The sequence below is a fragment of the Sceloporus undulatus genome, chromosome 5, assembly GCF_019175285.1.
Source record: "Sceloporus undulatus isolate JIND9_A2432 ecotype Alabama chromosome 5, SceUnd_v1.1, whole genome shotgun sequence".
Taxonomy (NCBI): Eukaryota; Metazoa; Chordata; class Lepidosauria; order Squamata; family Phrynosomatidae; genus Sceloporus; species Sceloporus undulatus.
Window position 1 is genome coordinate 105,931,539 of NC_056526.1, and position 20,391 is coordinate 105,951,929.

General features: G+C 42.3%; 1 protein-coding gene and 1 long non-coding RNA gene across 6 annotated transcripts in view; both read left to right on the forward strand.

Moving 5' to 3' along the window:
• The window catches only part of LOC121931194, a 972,450-nt gene that overhangs the window by 253,061 nt on the left and 698,998 nt on the right, over positions 1–20,391 (forward strand). The window lies entirely within an intron of this gene.
• The window catches only part of SHISAL1 (shisa like 1), a 108,451-nt gene continuing 104,192 nt past the window's right edge, over positions 16,133–20,391 (forward strand). For 3 of the 4 annotated variants that reach the window (XM_042468641.1, XM_042468639.1, XM_042468640.1), the window contains exon 1: positions 16,133–16,370. In XM_042468641.1, coding sequence (XP_042324575.1) covers positions 16,197–16,370 — 174 coding nt within the window. In that variant the 5' untranslated portion in view covers positions 16,133–16,196. The remainder of the gene's footprint in view (positions 16,371–20,391) is intronic. The other variant, XM_042468643.1, reaches the window with a different exon arrangement.

Below are 20,391 nucleotides of genomic sequence, written 5' to 3' on the forward strand. Positions count from 1 at the left end.
TCCAAAGAGACCCGAAGCAGCTTTATTTTGGCAGTCTGTAACAGGCCTACAAGAGATTAAGGTTAAACTGCAGATAAGATGTGAATTAGGTAGATAGACCCATTGTTGTCTTATGACTCCATCTTGGAATAAATTGCCAAGGGAGTGATTCTATTCATCTTATCTTTGAATAAGTGTGTGAGAGAGAACAGGAGAATCCCTGAGTTTCCATTACTAGCTATTAGCTTCAATTCAGCATATATACCTTGAGGGATTCTGAATTGAGTAGAATGGTCCATTCATTTTGTAGTAATAGCAAGTGAATGTATGGTTGCCATAAGAAAAATATTCAAAACAGAGGATGAGACATATGTGGGAAATCTGTTGTTGTGTGCCTTCATATTTTTTTTGTCTTATTGTCAGAGGATTATGCAAATTTTGAGCAGACAAACTGGACATACTGAATTAAAATGGCTCTTTTGTTTCCTGTGCCAAAGGTCCTTTGTTTCTGTAACTCAGGGATGGTGAACCTCCAGGTTCTGAGGAACTACCATTCCCATCATGGCTCAACACCAGCCAAAATGAAATAGGTTTTAGCCAGGCTCATGATGGCTTGGTTGTAGCTCCTTCCCTTATAGTTACGCCACATGTAGTCAGTGAGCTAGAGAGTTGCAGTGGTGTGGATGTTTGTCTTCTGGGTCCTGCACAACCATGGCCACATGGGACTCGGAAGGCCGGAGACTGTTGAGAGGGCCAAGAGTACACACCACCTTGCTCCCTTGGCACCATTCTAAGCCCCGTGGCAGCAATGTGAGGGGACTGCTCTTTTGGCCCTGCCCCCAGAAGCCTCACGCCCCACACCAGATGACACCCTGGACAGGGGCACTACTGCATGAAGCATTACCATAAGGGGAGGAACTACAACCAAGCCCTCATGAGCCTGGCTAAAACTTCCTTCAGCTTGGCTGGTGGTGAGGCATGAAGGAAATAGTATCGTTTTTTGTGGGGTTTTCAGGCTATGTGGCCATGTTCTAGAAGAGTTTCTTCCTGACATTTCGCCAGCATCTGTGGCTGGCGAAACATCAGGCAGAAACTCTTCTAGAACATGGCCACATAGCCCGAAACCCCACAAAAAACTATGGATGCCAGCCATGAAAGCCTTCAACTCCACAAGGGAATAGTAGTTCGTCAGAACTTGGAGGGCCGTAGGTTCCCCACCCCCTCCTTTAACTGAAGGACCATTAACTTATAGAACTCTGAATTTTATGATCATGGTGTCTCCCTTGCCAGGTAAGTAATGTCCAAGATTCTGCAACTAGTATCCCGCTAGATCCTCTACTTTTTCCACTGAATATGCTGGATAGCCTCAAAAGTAAGATGAAGATGGAACAATCAAGAATTATCTTATACATGGTCACAGCAGCACGGATGTTATACACACAATATTGGAAAACAGGAGAAATTGCTTCAAATGATGAATGGCTTCATACGCTTATAGAAGCAAGAAATATGGATATTCTAACAGCAATTATGAAAGACAAAACTAGAAATAAAACAGAAAAAGAATGGGAATGTCCTAAGAAATAGGGAGAAAGTAATAATGTCAAGTTAATTTAATTTGTAAAAGATAACAATGAATAGAGATCCATTCTAATTACAGATGTTTAACAATCTCTAATTCTTTAATGATATTAATGATGTATAAGGATTTAGAGAGAAAACTCTTGTGATCTTCTTGGAGAAAAGGTGAAAGTAACCATAAGGAAGTAACAAGATAGAAAGATTGAGTCAAACTTGAATTAGCAACTCAAAAAAATGTTGGTCTTTGTGTGTGTATGAATATGAACAAATGAATGAGAGCATGACTATGGTCTAGAATTGGGAGGAATTGGGAGGCATACATACTGCTATAGCACAGTTTATCAGATTAAAGACGCTCCCTGGAAAAAGAGAGAGAGAAGTACAATTTCATTCCAGGCAGTAACTGCAGGTGATGTGTGAACACCTACAACTCCTCCTGTGGCTTTGGCCCTCAGCATGCTACTTGTTGCTACATAATGCAAAACTTTCTGCAACTAGCATATTCAATAGGCTTTCATACACATCTACTGATTGTTATAATTTAGAGACACTTCCTTGCAAGACTGGAAGAGAAAATACTTAAACAAAACAACCCAGTACGCTCTTACCTGACAATAAGCCCTGGTACATTGGGACTTTTACCTCTGAATAGATGTATGTAGGAGTGTCCTGACTACATATTTGTGAAAGTTCCAACAGAAACTGCTTTCTTTCTGTGTTTTGACAGTAAAATATTGTGTTAATTTCTTCTTTGGGGTCATTAATGTGTGAATAGACTAGTGACTTACTACACTGTGTCAGGCAACAGAGTCCAAACTGTCTTATGAAGCAAGGAGAAAGGCAGCTGATATGCCATCCAAGAATGTGAGGCTTACTTTAAGACTAACAGCAGCAAGGCAGTTTCAACCTATCCCCAGTCTATAGATGTGAGGTAGTATTTCAACAGTGAAGAAATTTAGGTATAAATTCCCATACCTTACTATAAGGATGGAAGAAAAATGGGGGGAAAGGGGAGGAAGAAACTTTATTATCCTTGTTGAATGGCAGATTTACAGCAATTCCAATTTGCAAAAGGACAAAAGGAGATGTTCAGACCAAGAATGAGGACAGTGGTTACTGGAATGAGACCCTTGAAAGGCCACATTTTTCACATACTTGTACAATATTGTTCTGAGTTTCTAGTGCATGTATGCATGCAGATTTCTAACGCAATGTATGCATCACACCTGTAATCTGGCACAGAATATACAATTTGGAGAGTCACCGTTTTTCCTGTGCTTTTGTGTTTTCTAAAAAACCACTAAGCTAATAGTGTGAACACTAAGCCAATAGCTCAAAAACCCAGCAGCAGGCTGAGAAAGGCTTCCTAGAAAGGATTTCTGCTAATTGACATTTGCTGTGAGTAGTACTTCGGAATAACACTCATTTGAAATTGATGTCCATTTACCGGTTTGTAAGTGTTTTGGTAGCAAGAGCCCACTGAGATGGGTCATCTGTCTGCAAGGAGTAGGTATTGATAGTAACACAATACAATTCTTTGAATTTTCTCTGCTGAAATAAGTGGCATTAATAATGCTCTGCTTTCAACAGCTGGCCACTTCAAAACAGAGAATAGCGGAAGACTAATGGTTTTGTGAAATTTCTCTGAAATCATAATTAATCTAACTTGCTTTAAATGCTTGAAATTTCTAGAGGCCTCAAATTATCAAGCAGAGCCACACTAATTTTGATTTAGCTCCATTCCCCACTAGAGTAATAGAATGAATAATCTTATGTGTGTACCCAAAGTGCCTACAACATCCTTATGTTTAGAAGAGAAAACATTATTTATCGCTATAAATATTCATATTTTTTTTTCAGTGCTGTTGTTCTCCAAGTTTTCAGGCCCAAGTCCAGTTAGAGTAAAAATCCAAATTCTGGATAAGGGTGTCTCAACCTATGTTGAATCCAGTAGTTAAAATAAGCCATTTCCCAAAGTGTATCCGATTGCAAAAATAACAATTATTTCTTTTAACTATTTCTGCTATTGTCATAGCTAGAAAATAAACCAACACTATAGGAGCCTCTGTCAGTCTTCTGATGTCTTAGTTAGCTGGGACACACTCCTATACTGAAAATGCTGATGGGCCATAAACTTTGATGGACACTTTGCTATGCCAGGAGACCACAGCATTTATTCCTGTGATGACAACAGAACATATCAAATACATTTGCCTGATAATTTTTAAATGTCTGAAACCACAGCATAGAGACTCTTCTACCACATAGCAATCCTAATAAAATTTCTTTTGCCCTGACAGGAAGGTACCATTGGCCACACAGTGTGCCTCCCTCTCCAGGCAAAGAGAAGCTGAGTTGAGTGAGCATTTTCATCCAGATTCCAGAAAGGATGTACATTAAAACATCTATGTGCTATGCAGAGCATCCATGTGCCCCTCCCCTTCCTGTCCTATGGGGCTCAAATTTAAAGGACAAAAATCCCTTGCACAAAATGATTTATTGTTAACTGCCCTTAAGTCAACCTCAACTCATGATAACCCTGTGAATGATACATCTCCAAGACTCCCCGTCCTCCACTACTCTGCTCAGGTCCTGTAAACTCAAGCCTATGACCTCCCTAATTGAGTCTATCCATCTGGTGTGCAGTCTGCCTCTTTTTCTATGGCCTTCTACCCTCCCTAGCATTAATGTTTTCTCTAATGAATTGTGCCTTCTCATGATGTGGCCAAAGTATGACAGCCTCAGTTTTGTCTTCCTGGCTTCTAAGGAGAGTTCTGGTTTGATCTATTGTAGGATCCATTTATTTGTCTTTTTCGCTGTCCATGGTATCCTAAGCACTCTCCTCCTATACCACATCACAAATGAGTTTATTTTCCTCTTGTATGCTTTTTTCACTGTCTGGCTCTCACATCTACACATAGTGATGCAGAATACAACAGTTTGGATGAGTCTAACTTTAGTGTTTAGTTGTATATCTTTACATAATTTTTTTCATGGTGGCCCTTCCTATTCCTAGTCTTCTTATTTCTTGACTGCAATCTCCATTCTGAAGCATAATAGTGCCCTACAAGTTCATGATGAAATGATGGTAGTTTATGGAAACGACTGCCCATCTTATGACGCTATTGTGAGATGGAAAAAGAATTTCCCAATTGCTCACATGTCCCTCATAGACAAGCCAAGACCTGGAAGACCATCATTGACAAACAATGAGGCCACAGCGAAGAAAGTGGAATGTTTAATCCCAGAAAACTGTCATGCCCAGCCTGGAGGACGGCTCGGAGGACTCAGAGATGAGCTAGAGCCCCTGGGACCTGAACCTGTAATGGAGGAGCCAGAGCCCCTGGGACTTGAACCTGTAATGGAGGAGCCAGAGGCTGGCCCTAGCTCTGCTGGAGCAGAGTCTATGGCCCCTCCAGAGGTTCAGCAGTCAAGTTTGCCTGGTGCCGAGGCTATGGACATGGAGGAGGATCTGGGCAGTGTGCCTACCTTCAATGAGCGTCGAGCAGAAAGAGAGGGCCTTCGAAGATCACGGAGGCTTTATCAGAAGCGTGTTCGTAATCAGACACAGCTGAAGGCTGGCTCCTTGCCTTCTTAAGCACCTGGAGCATGTGTGTCTCTTTGCCAATGGATATCTGGCTCTTTTAGAGGAAAGACTCTGGCTCTGGCTCATTTGGCTTCTTGTCTTCTAGATCATCTTGACTACCCAGAAACCTTGACCTTAGACTGCTTTATCGACCTGCCTCTCGAACCATCTGACAATTCTCTTGGTAATCCCTTTTGGTAGAGCTACTGTGAATCTCCAGGACTGTGTAGCTTACACTGACTTTGCTGTTCTGGGGGTTTTTTTGTTTGTTTGAGAACTAGCTGTCTTATCAGCCCTTTGGCTGCTTTCCCAATCATCCAAATTATAATGAATGAAACTGCTTTCAGTTATGGTAGTGTGTGAAAAATTATTCATGACAAACTAAGGTGTCTGCACACTGGGTTCCCCATCCTTTTCCAGAAACAAGATTGTGACCTTTCAAGACAGATGTTGACACTGTTGGAACAGAATGAAGAGGATTTTTTTTCCATTGTCTGGTAACCATGGATGAATCTTGGATCTATCAGAATGATCCAGAGACCAAAATCATGAGCCTGAAGTGGAAACATGCTGATTCTTCTCCCCACAAAAAGGCAAAGGTGTAAAAATCACCAGGGAAGGTCATGCTCTCGGTTTTTTTGGGACTGTTGTGGAGTCATTCTCACAGATTACCTTGCAAAGGGACAACCCATCACTGGCACATACTACAGCAATCTTCTGGACAAGTTGTGAAATGCTCTGAAAAAGAAATGCCGTGGTATGCTCTCCAGTGGCATTTATCTCCTAGCTGACAATGCACTAGTTGCAGTTAACAAAGCAAGGGCATGTGGCTTTGAGATTGCAGTATCCACCTTATTCGCCTGACCTCACACTAAGTGATTTTTGAATTGGTCTTACTTTTTCTTGTTCCCAGAAATGCAAAATCCATTGCGGGGTCACCAATTTGATAACACAAATGACATTATTCATGAAGTGGAAGAGTGGTTTAAGGTGCAAACTGCAGACTTCTACAATAACGGTATTCAGAGGGCCAAGAAACACTGGGAAAAATATATAAATCTGGATAGTGACTACATAGATAAAAGTTAACAACTACAGATCAAAACAAACTTTCTATCAATTTTTTAAGGAAATAATTAAAATTTTATGATACCCCCTCGTATGCGGCCTTTCTCCCAAAAAAGAGACCCTAAGGTAGCTCTAGTGAGTGTGCACACAGGACCAGTGTGCTGCAGTGCTTAGAAATATACACTGTTGGGACTGGACATTTGGAACTGGGAAATCTAACTAAGCCATGAAATTCACTGGGTAATCTTGGACTAATTACTCTTTTTCAGTCTAACATACATAGCTCACAGGGTTGATGTGAGGATAAGGGAATCAGTGAGAGCCCAGTATTCTGTTTTGAGTTCACTGGAGGAAACTTGGGATATAAGTGTAACTCATAAATAAATGAGCAAGGAAGGCTTGAACTATGGATTCCCTGTTTTGTTGCTCAGTCTGGCCAGCTCAATCTGGCCAGCTCCATCAAGCCTTGCCTGGAAAAAGAAGAAAGCCCTCCCTCCATCCACCATCATCCAGAGGGAGAGAAGGGCAGGCCAGCTCCATCGGGCCTAACCAGAGTAAGAAGAAGGGACCTCCCTCCAGTCCATCTGCCTTGGTCCAGGCTTCAGAGGGAGAGAAAATCTGCTGGACTTGAACCCCTTCCCCACTGCTATTCCCTTCTCCTTTTGTCTTTTTAGATTGTAAGCCGGAGGGCAGGGAAATGTCTAATAATTTGTAAGCCACTCAGAGAGCCTTTTGGCTGAAGAGTGGGATATAAATAAATGCTCTAAATAAATAAATAAATAAATAAATAATGCTACAATAGCTCAAGTTTAAGTTCCTATGATTCAGTAGTAGAGAGCACATACATAGTCAGTTTGTGCAACCTTTAGGTTTGTTTCAACAATATGAAACTGGACAGAGAAGAAAGACTAAGGAGCTCTGAGTTTTATTTTACAAGCTCTCAGCTTTGCCGTGCCATTAAAATGGATGAGGTTGGGACTTATATAAGGATAACATAACTTTTCTGTGGACTCAAGAGCATTGCAGTACACAATTGAAATGAGAACATTTGTGAAGAAGTGAGCATGACCTATTCATAAATCTAAAGCTCCTGCATTTCTGCCTTGCTATCCTCATTAACACTGCCTTTCAGTTTGCAAAATGAAGAAAGCCCAAAACATTCATTTTGATTTTGAAACATTTTTTTCTCATCCAAGAAAACAAAAACACTGCTCCCAGGTCTTGTTAAAATAATCTGTTGAACTGGAAGTTTAAGATCAGGGATAGGAATAATGTGGTCTTCTAGATGCTGTTGGACTGAAACTCTAGATACTGAAACTCTAGATGCTTAAGTTCTAGATGCTATTAGACTGAAACTCTGAATTTGCATGTTTCACCTCTACATCACCAAAATTTTCCTGATACATAAACAAGGAGACTTCTTGAGGAATCCATAGTCCTCTGCCTACAAAGAGGCCTGTGACCTCACTGGAATGGAGACATATTGCATTGCAAAAGAGGGGTCCCTGTTGAGATGAAAGTGGATTTTAAATTTCCTGGACTTTGAAAACCTCCCTATTGTCACATGGCCAGAAAGAGGAAGAGCCTGCCTGCAAAAAGTATTCTCCCCATCATAATATCTTTACTAAGGACTGAAACAACATGCAGGTATCTGACTAACATGTCTCCAATTGTTTTTTCTTCTTCTTCTTTTTCTTTTGTTTTGGTTTGTAACATCTTGCCGGATGAAGAAGCCCATGGAACTTTGAAAGCTTGCAACAAGTATATTGTGCATTTCAGTTGGCCAGTAAAGGTATCACTGATGGATTTTTGTTTGTATGTGTTAAATGGCCAACACAGCTACCCCAGCATGTTTTCTGAAACTCTAGATGTTCCTGAGGTTGTTGGTTTTTTTTTACACACATAAACATCCAATTCATTTAACAATAGCTTACAATAATGCATACCTTTATGCCATGGAAAGTTTCCCCTGATTTTTGCCATTCAACCACCCATTAAGGGAAGAGAGGTGATCAGAATAGATCCCCCCCCCCCCCCATTTAACTGGTAATACCTCCCCGCTCCCAGTCCCTGTGGCATTTACCTCTCACAAGATGCTCTCCAGACTCTTTTATGAACTGGAATTGATATTTATTCCATCTGCCCTGCAGCTTGATATTTGCAGTAAAGGGGAGGGGAGAGAGGAAGGGATATGAACTAATTCATTATATTTATGTCCACCTGTCCTATGGACCCAGAGCAGCTTCCTGCAATTTCCTTCCATTTTATTTTATAATAACCTCTCCCTAAGCAAAGACTGCTGGTTGGCAGCACTGATACCAGAAACTACAGCTTACGTCATTCTGTTCCTAGGAGATGCTATTCAAAGGAAGTGTCTTTAATGTATTCTCGGAACAAATGGTATTTGCACTGGCTAGGTTGATCAATTGCCCTAACGGAGATCTGGTTAATGTATGGCTCCTCAGACACAATTGCAGGCCCCCTTCATTTATAACAGTAACTTTGCTTTAAGAAGTAATGTGTTTACTTTCAGCTAAGCTAATACATGCAGGAACGGAGCTCACACTGTCACTGGAGGCGTATTTGGCATCATTGTCAAAAAGTACTTTGCGAGAACCATGGACTTCAGGGATAGTTCAGTAATGATGGAAGACAAGGTACTCAAAAGACAGATTGCTAAACATAGCTTGTATTCTTTATCCTATACAGTTTTGCAGAACAGCACCAAGATCCTATGGGCTTTGCCAGTAATCCACCTGAGCTTAAGATGCATCCAGAATCCTTCCAGAAGACAATATGGCAAGTTTTGTCTAAAGACTACACTTTTCAAAATCAGTCTTTGAACAGCTGTATTCACTGTGTTCATCTGTTCCACCTTCCAGATTTAGCATCCAGATGGAAGAAGCAGAGCCTCTTCTCTTACTGTTATAGTAACTACAGTGGACCCTTGTTATACACTGGGGTTTGGTTCCAAGATCCCCCGTGTATAACAAAATCAGTGTATGCTCAAGTCCCATTACATATAATGACATAACAAAATGGTGTCCCTTATAAAAAATGGAACATCAAGGTAAATTTATACTTTTTTGGAACATTTTCAAACCGTGTATGCTTAAATCCGTGTATAAAAAATCTCTGTATAAGAAGGGCCGACTGTAGTACATTAAACACTGCTCACTTTTTTAAAAGTACAGTAACACTCTGGCTATTACTCATCACTTCATGGCTAACTTGTTAGGAACACATTTTGTTTGTTTGTTTGTTTGTTTGTTTGTTGTTTTTTAAAATACCTACAAAGTACAAAAGTAAAATCAATCTCTTCCACTACAGGTAAATACTCCTTGTGACACCTGAAAAGTAACAGCATTACCAGTAGCTAGGTTGTTTCATGGAGACTGCTCTAAATGCCATGGCTCAGTGCTAGGGAATCCTGGGAATTGTTGTTTATTGTGGCACCCGAGCAATCTGACATAGAAGGATAAACAAACAAACAAACAAACAAAACTACAGTTCCTAGAATTCCCTAGCATTTAGCCAGGGCAGTTAAAGAGGTCTCAAACTGGATTATTTCTGCAGTGTGTTTTGGATCACAGTCCTGATGAGGAATCTGTACTGAGGACAAGAGGCTATTGTTAGAACAGAATACAGAAAATCAGAATGGTTCCCAGTTAGCAAAGCTGTCAGGCAAGGCTGCATTCTATCACCATACTTATTCAACTTGTAAGCAGTTGAATATCATCCTACTTATTCAACTTGTAAGCAGAAAATATTATATGAAGGCTTAGGCTCAGAAGGAGCAGGAGTAAAGATAGGAGAAAGGAACACCAACAATCTAAAATATGCAGATGACATCATGATACTAGCAGAAAACATCATATACTTGAAAGAATAACTAAGGAAGGTCAAAGTAGAAAGTGCAAAGGCAGGATTACTGCTGAACATAAAGATAACAACTGACTACAGAGGATATAGATAAATTCAACATAGATGATGAAGACATTGAAATTTAAATGACTACCATCATCAGCCGTTAAATTCCCTTACCTTGAATCAAACGTTGAGCAGAATAGAGACCGCAGTCAAGAAATAAGAAGACTAGGAATGGGCAGGATAGGCATGAAAGAACAAGACAAGATCCTAAAGTACAAAGATATAGAACTGAGCACTAAAATTAGAATTTTTCAAGCCATTATATTCCCTATCACCATGTACGGATGTCAGATCTGGAGAGTGATGAAAGCAGACAGGAAGAACATAATCTCGTTTGAAATGTGCTGGAGAAGAGTTCTGAGGATACCATGGACAGCTAAAAAGACAAACAAACATTACCTTCCAAAGCGATGCATTATAGGTAATGACTTTGCTTGTTAAATTGTTACTTCCATGCAAAGTACTTTGTGACGGATCCAAGGAAGGTACCACTTTCTCTCACCTCCTTTTTGTGGATGAGCTGAATATGCAAGGAACTCTCTGTACATTCAGTTATTTTGAACCAATTATTTAATATTTATTTAGCAGATTTTATATCTCACTTTTTGACATGCAGCCTCAACATGACTCACAATATTGATAAAAATGCAAGCCTTAAGCAGACATCTCTCTCTTCATGGAGAAGCAGCAAGGATGAGTGAGCCCTCTACTGCTGTACCTGTTGCCCTACATGAGTTCAAAGATGACTGTCTGGAATGGGAAGTCTATTTTACTCAGAGTTTCCTCACAAGTGAAACACTGGAATATCTGAGTTCTAAATGTATGGGGACCCTATACTCCAAGGCCCCCTTTGATTTGTGAAGAACAGCAAGGACAGTGATAGAGCAAGTGCCAAAGTTTGTAAAAGTGTCCTTTAGCCAGCATGGCTGGGTTAACCTTTCCAGTCTCTGATGAGTGCACTCTTTTTTGCTTCAATCTTAATCTCCCCCAAATTTCAAAGGACTGCAGTAAATTATTATTATTATTATTATTATTATTATTAATATTAATATTTCCTACCCGCCTCTCCTCACGGCTCAAGGTGGGTTACAATATAGTTAATATGTTGAGCCACATACCCAAATAAAACAATCACGTCTACAGCTGAGAGAAGCAGGCACCTCAAGTTCCTATCAGTCATTTGGTGACTGATGGTGCTTTAATGGTCTTGGGCATTTTAGCTGTAGCACAAGCAGAAGGTGGCTTGATGTGTGTGGGGGGAGGTATCTTCTTTTACCTGCCTTTTTCTCTTTCCTGTTCCCTCACACAGGTCACTTAGGTGTTTCAGAAGACCTGGACATAGATTTGCATTACTTAGCCATCCAAATGCATGATAAACTTCATGTTCATAACGTATGCTTTACATGTAAAGCTAGGTGCAGAAGTTGGTTGGAATGTTGGATCAAGGCAAGACGGGTCCAAATTTAAGCAGAAAACTCAAAAGATCTTTTCTTCACCAATCATTCTTCCTCAGTCTGTCCTATTTCACATGGCTGCTTTGATAATAATAAAAAAGGTGTGAGTGGGCTTTGGACTCTGCCTTGAGGTCCTTGGAGAAAAGACATGGGTATAAACAGAATTTAAAAAAAGAAAGATACAATGAGTAAAACAGGCCTGTACAATCCGGAATTCATGCTGGAAACACCAGCCTTTCTTTAAGGGATTCACTCCATGATTTAAAATGGTTTTCAGATATTCTTTCAAAAGAAACCCATGCTTTATAAGGGATTACTCAATCCTCCAAGTTACGTCCAGTCGCTGAAATGCTACTGATAAAACAGTGCTCTTAAACTCAGAACCTTAATCCCATCAACCATCATTAAAAAAAAAACCCAAGAAGAGATAAATGAGACAGTGGAAAGAGGAAAAGAGAGTGAACAACATCCAGTGCAAAACATTGCAATAATAAGATTATTCCTTGTCACCAAAGGATCATTTATTTGTAATAATAGTAATTATTACAGTAACTAAGGGGAGATCACTCTATTAAATCCACACCTCTCTGTTTTGGCAGACTTCATATTGTTCTCTTGGCAAGTATAATTATAATTTGTAAATTAGGCCATTATACAAAAGTTGTGCTCTGTGTGTGTATGTGTGTGTGTTTATAAATGTATATATCTATGTATATATTAGAAGAGTGACAGCTGCTGGGGAACATCAGTCAAATCAGAATTGCTGTTTGGTGAAGTAAATTAGATGCAGTCAATGGACATATTAGAACAAATGCTACTGAATGGCCCAGTTGGAAAGCATCATTTTCTTCCACGTCTTACTAAGACACCAAGGCATTGTAGGTAAAGATTTTCAAGTGAAGATGCACATAAATGTGGGTAAAGTAGCCTAATCCTGTATGCTTTTGCAGAAACATGTTTCACTGAGTGCAAGGGGGTTTACTTAGATTCTCTCTGGCTTTGCTTCGTGAACGAAGATTAACCATGTAGGATTTCAACTGCTCAGTTAGAGAGGCCATTGGCCTGAATCTATAGGACCTAAGCAGAGGAGTCGAACCGACTCAACGGCAGTTAACAAAAAAACTATTTCAATTGTCACTTTTGTAAACACTTTTTAAAGTAAAGAAGCACATGAGGTAGAGAAGTCTTTAGGGCAGTGAAGCTGATGCTGCAAGTACTTTGCTTACTTGCTTCAGGAAGGGAACACCTTCAACTGGAGCGTTTTCTTCTGATAGATCATATATTGTGTAGGACTGTGAAAGGCTTTGTGCATGCCTTTGAATTGAAAAAGACAGCATTCTCCCTTTCAGGATTGAAGAAGCAGGGACTCTGAAAGTGGGTTAGTTTAGTTATTCATAGAGAAGCTTCACTGGTTCCCTACTAGCAAACTCAGGTGTATTGAGAGAAGGACCAGAATCTGAGAAAGTTACAGTTTTGATCTACAAGCTGCATAATACACTCTAAAGGGGCTGCTACTTTTGACAGAGTCCAGAGAACCACAGTGCAGTAACAGCAACTCTTTTCAGTGTAGGACCCTATAATTCTGTATAACAGTGGATTAGTAAGTCCCATTGAGAGCCAGTGTTGGACTAGAACTCTGAAGCGTTGAAAGTTGGACCAATGCGATTTTAGGCTGCATCAATAGAAGTATAATGTCTAGATCAAGGAAGCAACAGTGCCACTTTGTTCTACTTTGGTCAGGCCTCACCTGGAATATTGTGTCCAGCTCTGGGCACCTCAATTGAAAAGGGATGTTGAGAAACTGGAGCGTGTCCAAAGGAGGGTGGCTAAAATGGTGAAGGGTCTGGAAACCATGTCCTATGAGGAACAACTTAGGGAGCTGGGGATGTTTAGCCTGGAGAAGAGAAGGTTAAGAGGTGATATGATAGCCCTGTTTAGAAGGGATGTCATGTTGAGGAGGGAGCAAGCTTGTTTTCTGCTGCTCCAAAGACCAGGACCCAGAGCAATGGATGCAAGCTACAGGAAAAGAGATTCCAGCTCAACATTAGGAGGAACTTCCTGACAGTAAGGGCTCTTTGACACTGGAACACACTCCTTCCTCAGAGTGTAGTGGAGTCTCCTTCCTTGGAGGTTTTTTAAAAAGAGGCTGGATGGCCATTTGTCAGGGATGCTTTGATTGAGATTTCCTTCATAGCAGGGGCTTGGACTGGATGGCCCTTGTGATCTCTTCCAACTCTATGATTCTATGATTCTAGGTACCAGATCTCCCTCTAATCTTGGAAGCTAAGCAGTGTTAGCTACTTGGATGGAAGACCACCCACAAATATCAGAGGAATGAACTGACAAAACCACCTCTGAGGATTCCTTGGCTAAGAGAATCCTCTGAAAAATCATGACGTTGCCATGACAGGCACCTTGAAGGGATATACACCATGCTGGTTGGCGGTGAGGGGGGATGTGGGCTGCACTCCAAAATATAAATAAATAAATAACTTTCCTCAGTTCTGCTAATTCTGAAACAAAATTTCCTTGGATCCAGCAGGCCTCAGTGGCCCCCTCAAAAATTAGCTTGGCATTGCTTGTCTTGCTTTTGTTGTTGTTAACTGCCCTTGAGTTGACTCTGACTCGTGGCAACTTGACAACTATTTGACACGGGGGAAATTGGAAAATCTGGGGCCTTCCATGGGATTTCATGCTATTTCGCAAGAATTTCTCAAACAACATCGCAGGCAATCCAAAGGCATGTGGATGAGACATCTCCAAGATCCTCTATCCTCCACTTCTCTACTTAGTTCCTGCAGATTCATGCAGGTGACCTCCATGACTGAGTCTAGCCATCTGGTGTCTGGTCCTCCTCTCTTTCTGCACCTTTGAACTTTCCTAGCATCATTGGAGTTTATCAGACAAAGGAAACTGGAAGTATAATCCAATGGTAATCCGAATGCAATAATGGGGTTTAACATTATTGCATGATAGACTACCACACGCAATTTTGGGCACTGGCAAGCTATTTTTGAACAATGGGAAGTCAGTTTGAATGCAATTCGAATTCATGTAAATTCGCTGAACTAGCAACTTCACGTGAATGCGTTCTGGCCCCACTTTCTTTTCATTTGAAATTAAGAGAAATTCCTCCCATGTGATAAACTCCATTGTCTTTTCTAAAGAGTCATGCCTTCTCATGATTTGGCCAAAGTACAACAGCCTCAACTGGATCATCTTGGCTTCTGGGGCGAGTTCAGGTTCGATCTGTTCAAGGAACCATTTGTTTGCCTTTTTAGCTGTCCACAGTGTCCTTAGTACTCTTCTCCAGCATCACAACCCAAATGAATTTTTTAATGCATCCAAGTTTATTTATTTTTTAATAAGTTTATTAATACAACATATTTCCTTACATACCAGCAAATTATTCCTGTCCTTAGTTTTTGGTGGGTTTTTTCGGGCTATATGGCTGTGTTCTGCAAGAGTTTATTCCTGACGTTTTGCTGGCATCTGTGGCTGGCATCTTCAGAGAATGCTTGCATGGACGTTGCGTTCCCTCCGATCTCAGAACACATCTTGTTTTCTGCTGCTCCAGAGACTAGGACCCGGAGCAATGGATGCAAACTGCAGGAAAAGAGATTCCACCTCAACATTAGGAAGAACTTCCTGACAGTAAGGGCTGTTCAACAGTGGAACACACTCCCTCAGAGTGTAGTGGATTCTCCTTCCTTGGAGGTCTTAAAGCAGAGGCTGGATGGCCATCTGTTGGGGATGCTTTGATTTGGACTTCCTTCATGGCAGGGGGTTGGACTGGATGGCCCTTGTGGACTCTTCCAACTCTATGATTCTGATTCTATCTCACATAGGTTGGATTTCTTTCTCTCCACTTCCTTCACTGTTCAGCTCTGCCATCCCTACATTGGGAACGCAATGGCTTGGATGATGCTAACTTTAGGGCTCAGTTGTCCATCTTTGCACTTTCGGATCTTCCCTAGTTCTTTCATGGCAGCTCTTCCCATTCCTCCTCCCATTGACTGCAATCTCTCTTCTGATCCATATTTGATCCAAGGGATGGGAAATCTTTTCACTCTTTTGATTTCCTCCTTGTCTGGGTTGAACGTACGCAGATCCCTCCTGGTCAGGACAGCAGGCCCTCCGTATCCATGGTTAGAAATAATAATAATAATAATAATAATAATAATAATAATAATAATAATAATAATAATAATAATAATTATTATTATTATTATTATTAATATATTTCACAAAGCAAGCCTTGATTTGGTTGTTTTATATAAACGGCATCACCCCACAACAAACTCCAACTCAAAGAATTCCATAGCTTTGAACCAGACCAAGAGTGGAAGTGGTGCCAAAACGGGTTATCCCTCCAGTGTGGATGCAGCCTTAGGAGTCCCCCCCCCCCCCCAGTCTGCGATGTAGTGCCTCTCTTGAGCTTTGGATCTTCCCTCCTCCCTCCCTCCCTTCCTTGCTCCTGCTGGGGATCCCTTTCATTCTTCCCCAATCTCCTCCCCTCTCCCTCTCTCTGACTCCGGAGCCAAGGAAGGCGGAGGGACTGGGAGTGGAAGCACTGGGCGGCGGAGCCTGGCCGCGGGATGCGCTCCCTCCGTCGCCCCAAGGAGCAGCAGCACCAGCAGCAGCACCACCATCGCCAGCAGCAGCAGAGGACAGCGGGGTGGCGCCCTGCCCAGGGCCACGATCGGGGGCCCGGTCCAGGACGAAGAGCAGCAGCAGCAGCAGCAGGAAGGCATGGAGCCCCTGCCTCTCAGGTGGGTCAGCCCCATGCCCAATCCCATGCCCTTCCTTATGCCTTCTCTCTTCCCCATGCCAGTGCTCACTCCCATTCCCAAGATCATACCCATGCCCCTTTTTCTATGCCCATTCTCATGCCAATCCCATTCCCATGGCATGCCCCTTCCCCTTGCTAATCCTACTCCCAATCCCATGCCAATGCCATGCCCGTACCCAAGGGGAAAAGTGAAAACGGTTCAGGAGAGTGGCATATATAATCTGGCTCCCCTATAGGATTGCCCATGCCCAGTCCCAGTCCTACTCTCAATCCCATTCCCATGCCATACCCATGCCCCTTCTCATTCCCAACCCTATTCCCATGCCCACCAGCCTGCTCTCTAGACCCGGGGAAGTAGGTTCAAGGCTGCCCCCTTCTCCTTTTTCCCTCTTCAAGATCCCTGCGAAACCCCTTCACATACTTTTTGCCAGATCCCTTTGCATTCCCCAGACTAGAGCTTTCCATTTCTACCGCTCTGGGAGTTCAAGGTGGGCTGAGAAGGTGTGTTTTATTGTTGTTGTTGTTGTTGTTGTTGTTGTTTTCTTGTTTGCCTTCAAGTCGTTTCCCACTTCGGGCGACCTTAGGCGAAGCCATCACAGTTTTATTTTTATTCCCCCTCCCCTTGGCAAATTTCTCCAGAGGGACTTTTGCCTTCTCCTGAGGCTGAGAGAGTGTGACCTGCCCGAGGTGGTCACCCAGTGGGTTTACAGGAGTGATCCAGGATTCGAACCCTGGTCTAGCCCAAAGGGGGTATCTATGCTGTACAAATAATGTCATTTAATAGACCCCACCTTGCACTGCCAGGGCTCCATCCTATCCAATCTTGGGATTTGTAGTTTCGCAAGACACCAGCCCTCTTGGACAGAGAAGGCTAAAGACCTTTTGTCACCGTTGCTGTGCACCTTCAAGTCATTTCTGTAAGAAGTGAACCTATCCTGGGTTTTTCTTGGCCAGACTGGTTCAGAGGAGGTTTACCTTTGCTTTCCCCTGAGGCTGAGAGAGTGTGACTTGGCCAAGGTCACCCAGTGGGTTTCCATGGCTGAGAGGGGAACCAAATCCTGAAGGATGTCTTCACACTGTCAAAATAATGCAGCTTGGATTGCCAGGGCTCCCTCCTACCCAGTCCTGGGATTTGTAGCTTGCTGAGGCACCCCCCTTGGCAGAGGGGGCGAAAGACCTTGCAAAACTATCAGTCCCAGGATCCTATCAGATGGATCCAGAGCACTGAAAGCAGTGGCAAAGTGCCTAATTTCTACAGTGTAGATGCGCCCTAATAGAGGGCTAGGATTTGACTCCATAAATCCAGGCAGAGATGGTGGGACTGGGCTGGGAAAGGAGGACTAGGCTGGACCCCAACTGGCCTTCCCTCCTCTGCTTGCTTTGCACCCATGGGCTGCCTCTAGAAACCACTTTAACAGCCTTGGCTCAGGGCTAAGGAATCCTGAGAACTGTACTTTATTGTGGCACCAGAGCTCTCTCTGACAGAGAAGGCACAGTGTTTCAAAAACACTATACTTCCCAGAATGTCCTAGCCCTGAGCCAGGGCAGTTAGCCATCACAAACTGGATTATTTCTCCCCTGTGGCATCCGCACTGCAGAAATAATCCGGTTTGATGCCGCTTTAACTGCCACGACTCTATCCTACAGAATCCTGGGATTGGTAGTTTAGCAAATTAGGGCGCTCTGGTGCCTCACTGAACTGCAAATCCCACAGTTCTGTAGGAGAGAGTTTTGACAGTCAAAGCTAGGTCAACCTGCATTAATGCTCCAGCCTAGATGCAGCCCTGGGCATCCACACTGAAGAAATAATCCAGTTTGACACTACTTTAACTGCCATGGCTCCACGCTGTGGAATTCTGGGCTTTGGGTTTTGTTGTGGCACCAGAGTTGATTCATGTTTTTTTCTCCACTTATCCCACTGGGACTTTTATCCTTTTCCAGTCATTCTTCCATGCTTGGGATGTTTTGGAGACCTATTGTTAACACTGCTGGAGAGACCTTGGGTCAGATCATGATATCTGTACTGTATGTATCACTGGATGCCAACTTAATGCACTTTGACACCACTTTAACTGCCAGGGCTCCATCTGATGGAATCCTGGGATTTGTAGCTTATGGTGGCACCAAAGCTCTCTGACAGAGAAGGCTAAATAACTCACAAAACTACGAATCCCACAATTCCAAAGCATGGAGCCATGGCAGTCAAAGTGGTGTCAAACCAGATTATTTCTGCAGTGCATATGCAGCCCTATGGCTTGCTGTGAAGGGGAGCCAGGTAAGTTGGCAGGAAAGTGTCCCAGGCGGAAAGGGAGAAGAATGAGGTGGTGAAAGGGAACAAGGAAAGAGGGTAACAGCAGGAGAAAATGGGGTCTTCCTCTGGAAAATGGGGTATTTGTGGTATTTTGAAACGGGGTGGTCTTGAAAGGCTTTTCTGGTTCTATTCAGGGCATAACTGTTGTGGTGTGTGTGGTATACAGTACTGTCAAATCATTTTTGGACCAATGAAGACCCTACCCTAGGGTTTTCTTGGCACGTTTCTCGGGGGGGGGGCGTGCCATGGACATCCTCTGAGGCCGAGAGAGTCACCCAGTGGGTTTTTTATGTTTGAGTGGGAAAAACAAACCCTGATCTCCAGACCCCAAGTCCAGCCTCAAACCTCAACACCCCGCCTAAATGTGCATAAAGTTTAATTGTAATACATGTTGACCCATTTTTAAAATAAGATTTACAAATGCATGTACAGTAAAATTTAGGAGGGGGTAATGTTTTGGAAAGGGCCAGCATGGTGCAATAGTTTCAGTGTTGAACTATGACTCTGGAGACCAGGATCTGATACTCAGCTTGGCCATGAAACCCACTGGGTAACCTTGGGGTAGTCACACTCTCTCAGCCTCAGAGGATGGCAGTGGCAAAGCCCCTCTGAAGATACTTGCCAAGAAAACATATATAGAGTTGCCATAAGTCAGAAATGACTTGAAGGCACACGATGACGACAATGTTTTGGAGGTGACATAATGTAAAAACCTCCCTTACAGTTGTCATCCTTTACACACTTAAATGGGTGTAGCATTGTTGTGATACGTTTTGTGTACTGTTGTTCACTTATAATGAAGGGGGGGGGTGAAAAAGAAGAAGAAGCCTAGAGCAGGTTTACTTCTTTTGAAGCAATTGGTTCATAAACTTCTCACATCACCAGAAAGAAGTGGCCCAGGCTCCTATCCTAGGCCTGGGTTTGTTTTCAGGTGAAAGATACTTTCCCCTTAAGGTGCAGGTAGGAGGGGGGATTATTTTGGAGGAAGGCACTGTTACACAAGACCTATTTTAAGGTTATTCCTAAAACCTTTAAGTGATCTTAGTATAACTTACATGAAACATCTTGGTGTAATCACAACAATGTGCTTATAGTTATTTATTTAAAAAGAAAACCCTCATTTGTGTCAGTTTACCCACTTTGAAACAAATAAAGCTTAATTTAAAAATGAGTGCGCATGTGGGGTATCCACAAATCAAGGTGGGAGGACACAAATCCAGAATAGGCAAATGCCATGCTTGCAGGATCCATCTTTTAAAAATCCTTCCAAGTTCTACCAATGAATCCCTGGGACAAACTGTAGGAATTCACGAATACCAAGCCCAGGAATCTGTTTTGAGGATCAAAACTGGACTGGACCAACCATCATTCCTCTAAAAATTCATTCCTAGTTATTCCATTTGGAGGGTTTTGTTGTCTTTTTTAACCTTGTTGGCATTGTTAAACTTTTGGTAAGAGTTTCTTGCCACTTTACTAAATCCAGAGATCTCTCGCAGATCGTGATCAGCATTCGACCTAATAATTTTAAAAGCTCCAAAAGACAAACGATTGGATTACATTTACAGCTTTGTTTAGTCTTCCCCTGCTGAATAAAGCCTCCTTAGAGATATGAATGATGTGGGCAATGACTGTAAGATAGCAGCTGTCAGAAGGATAAAGTGTTAGAGCAGGGAGTAAGAGCTGGAAAAGG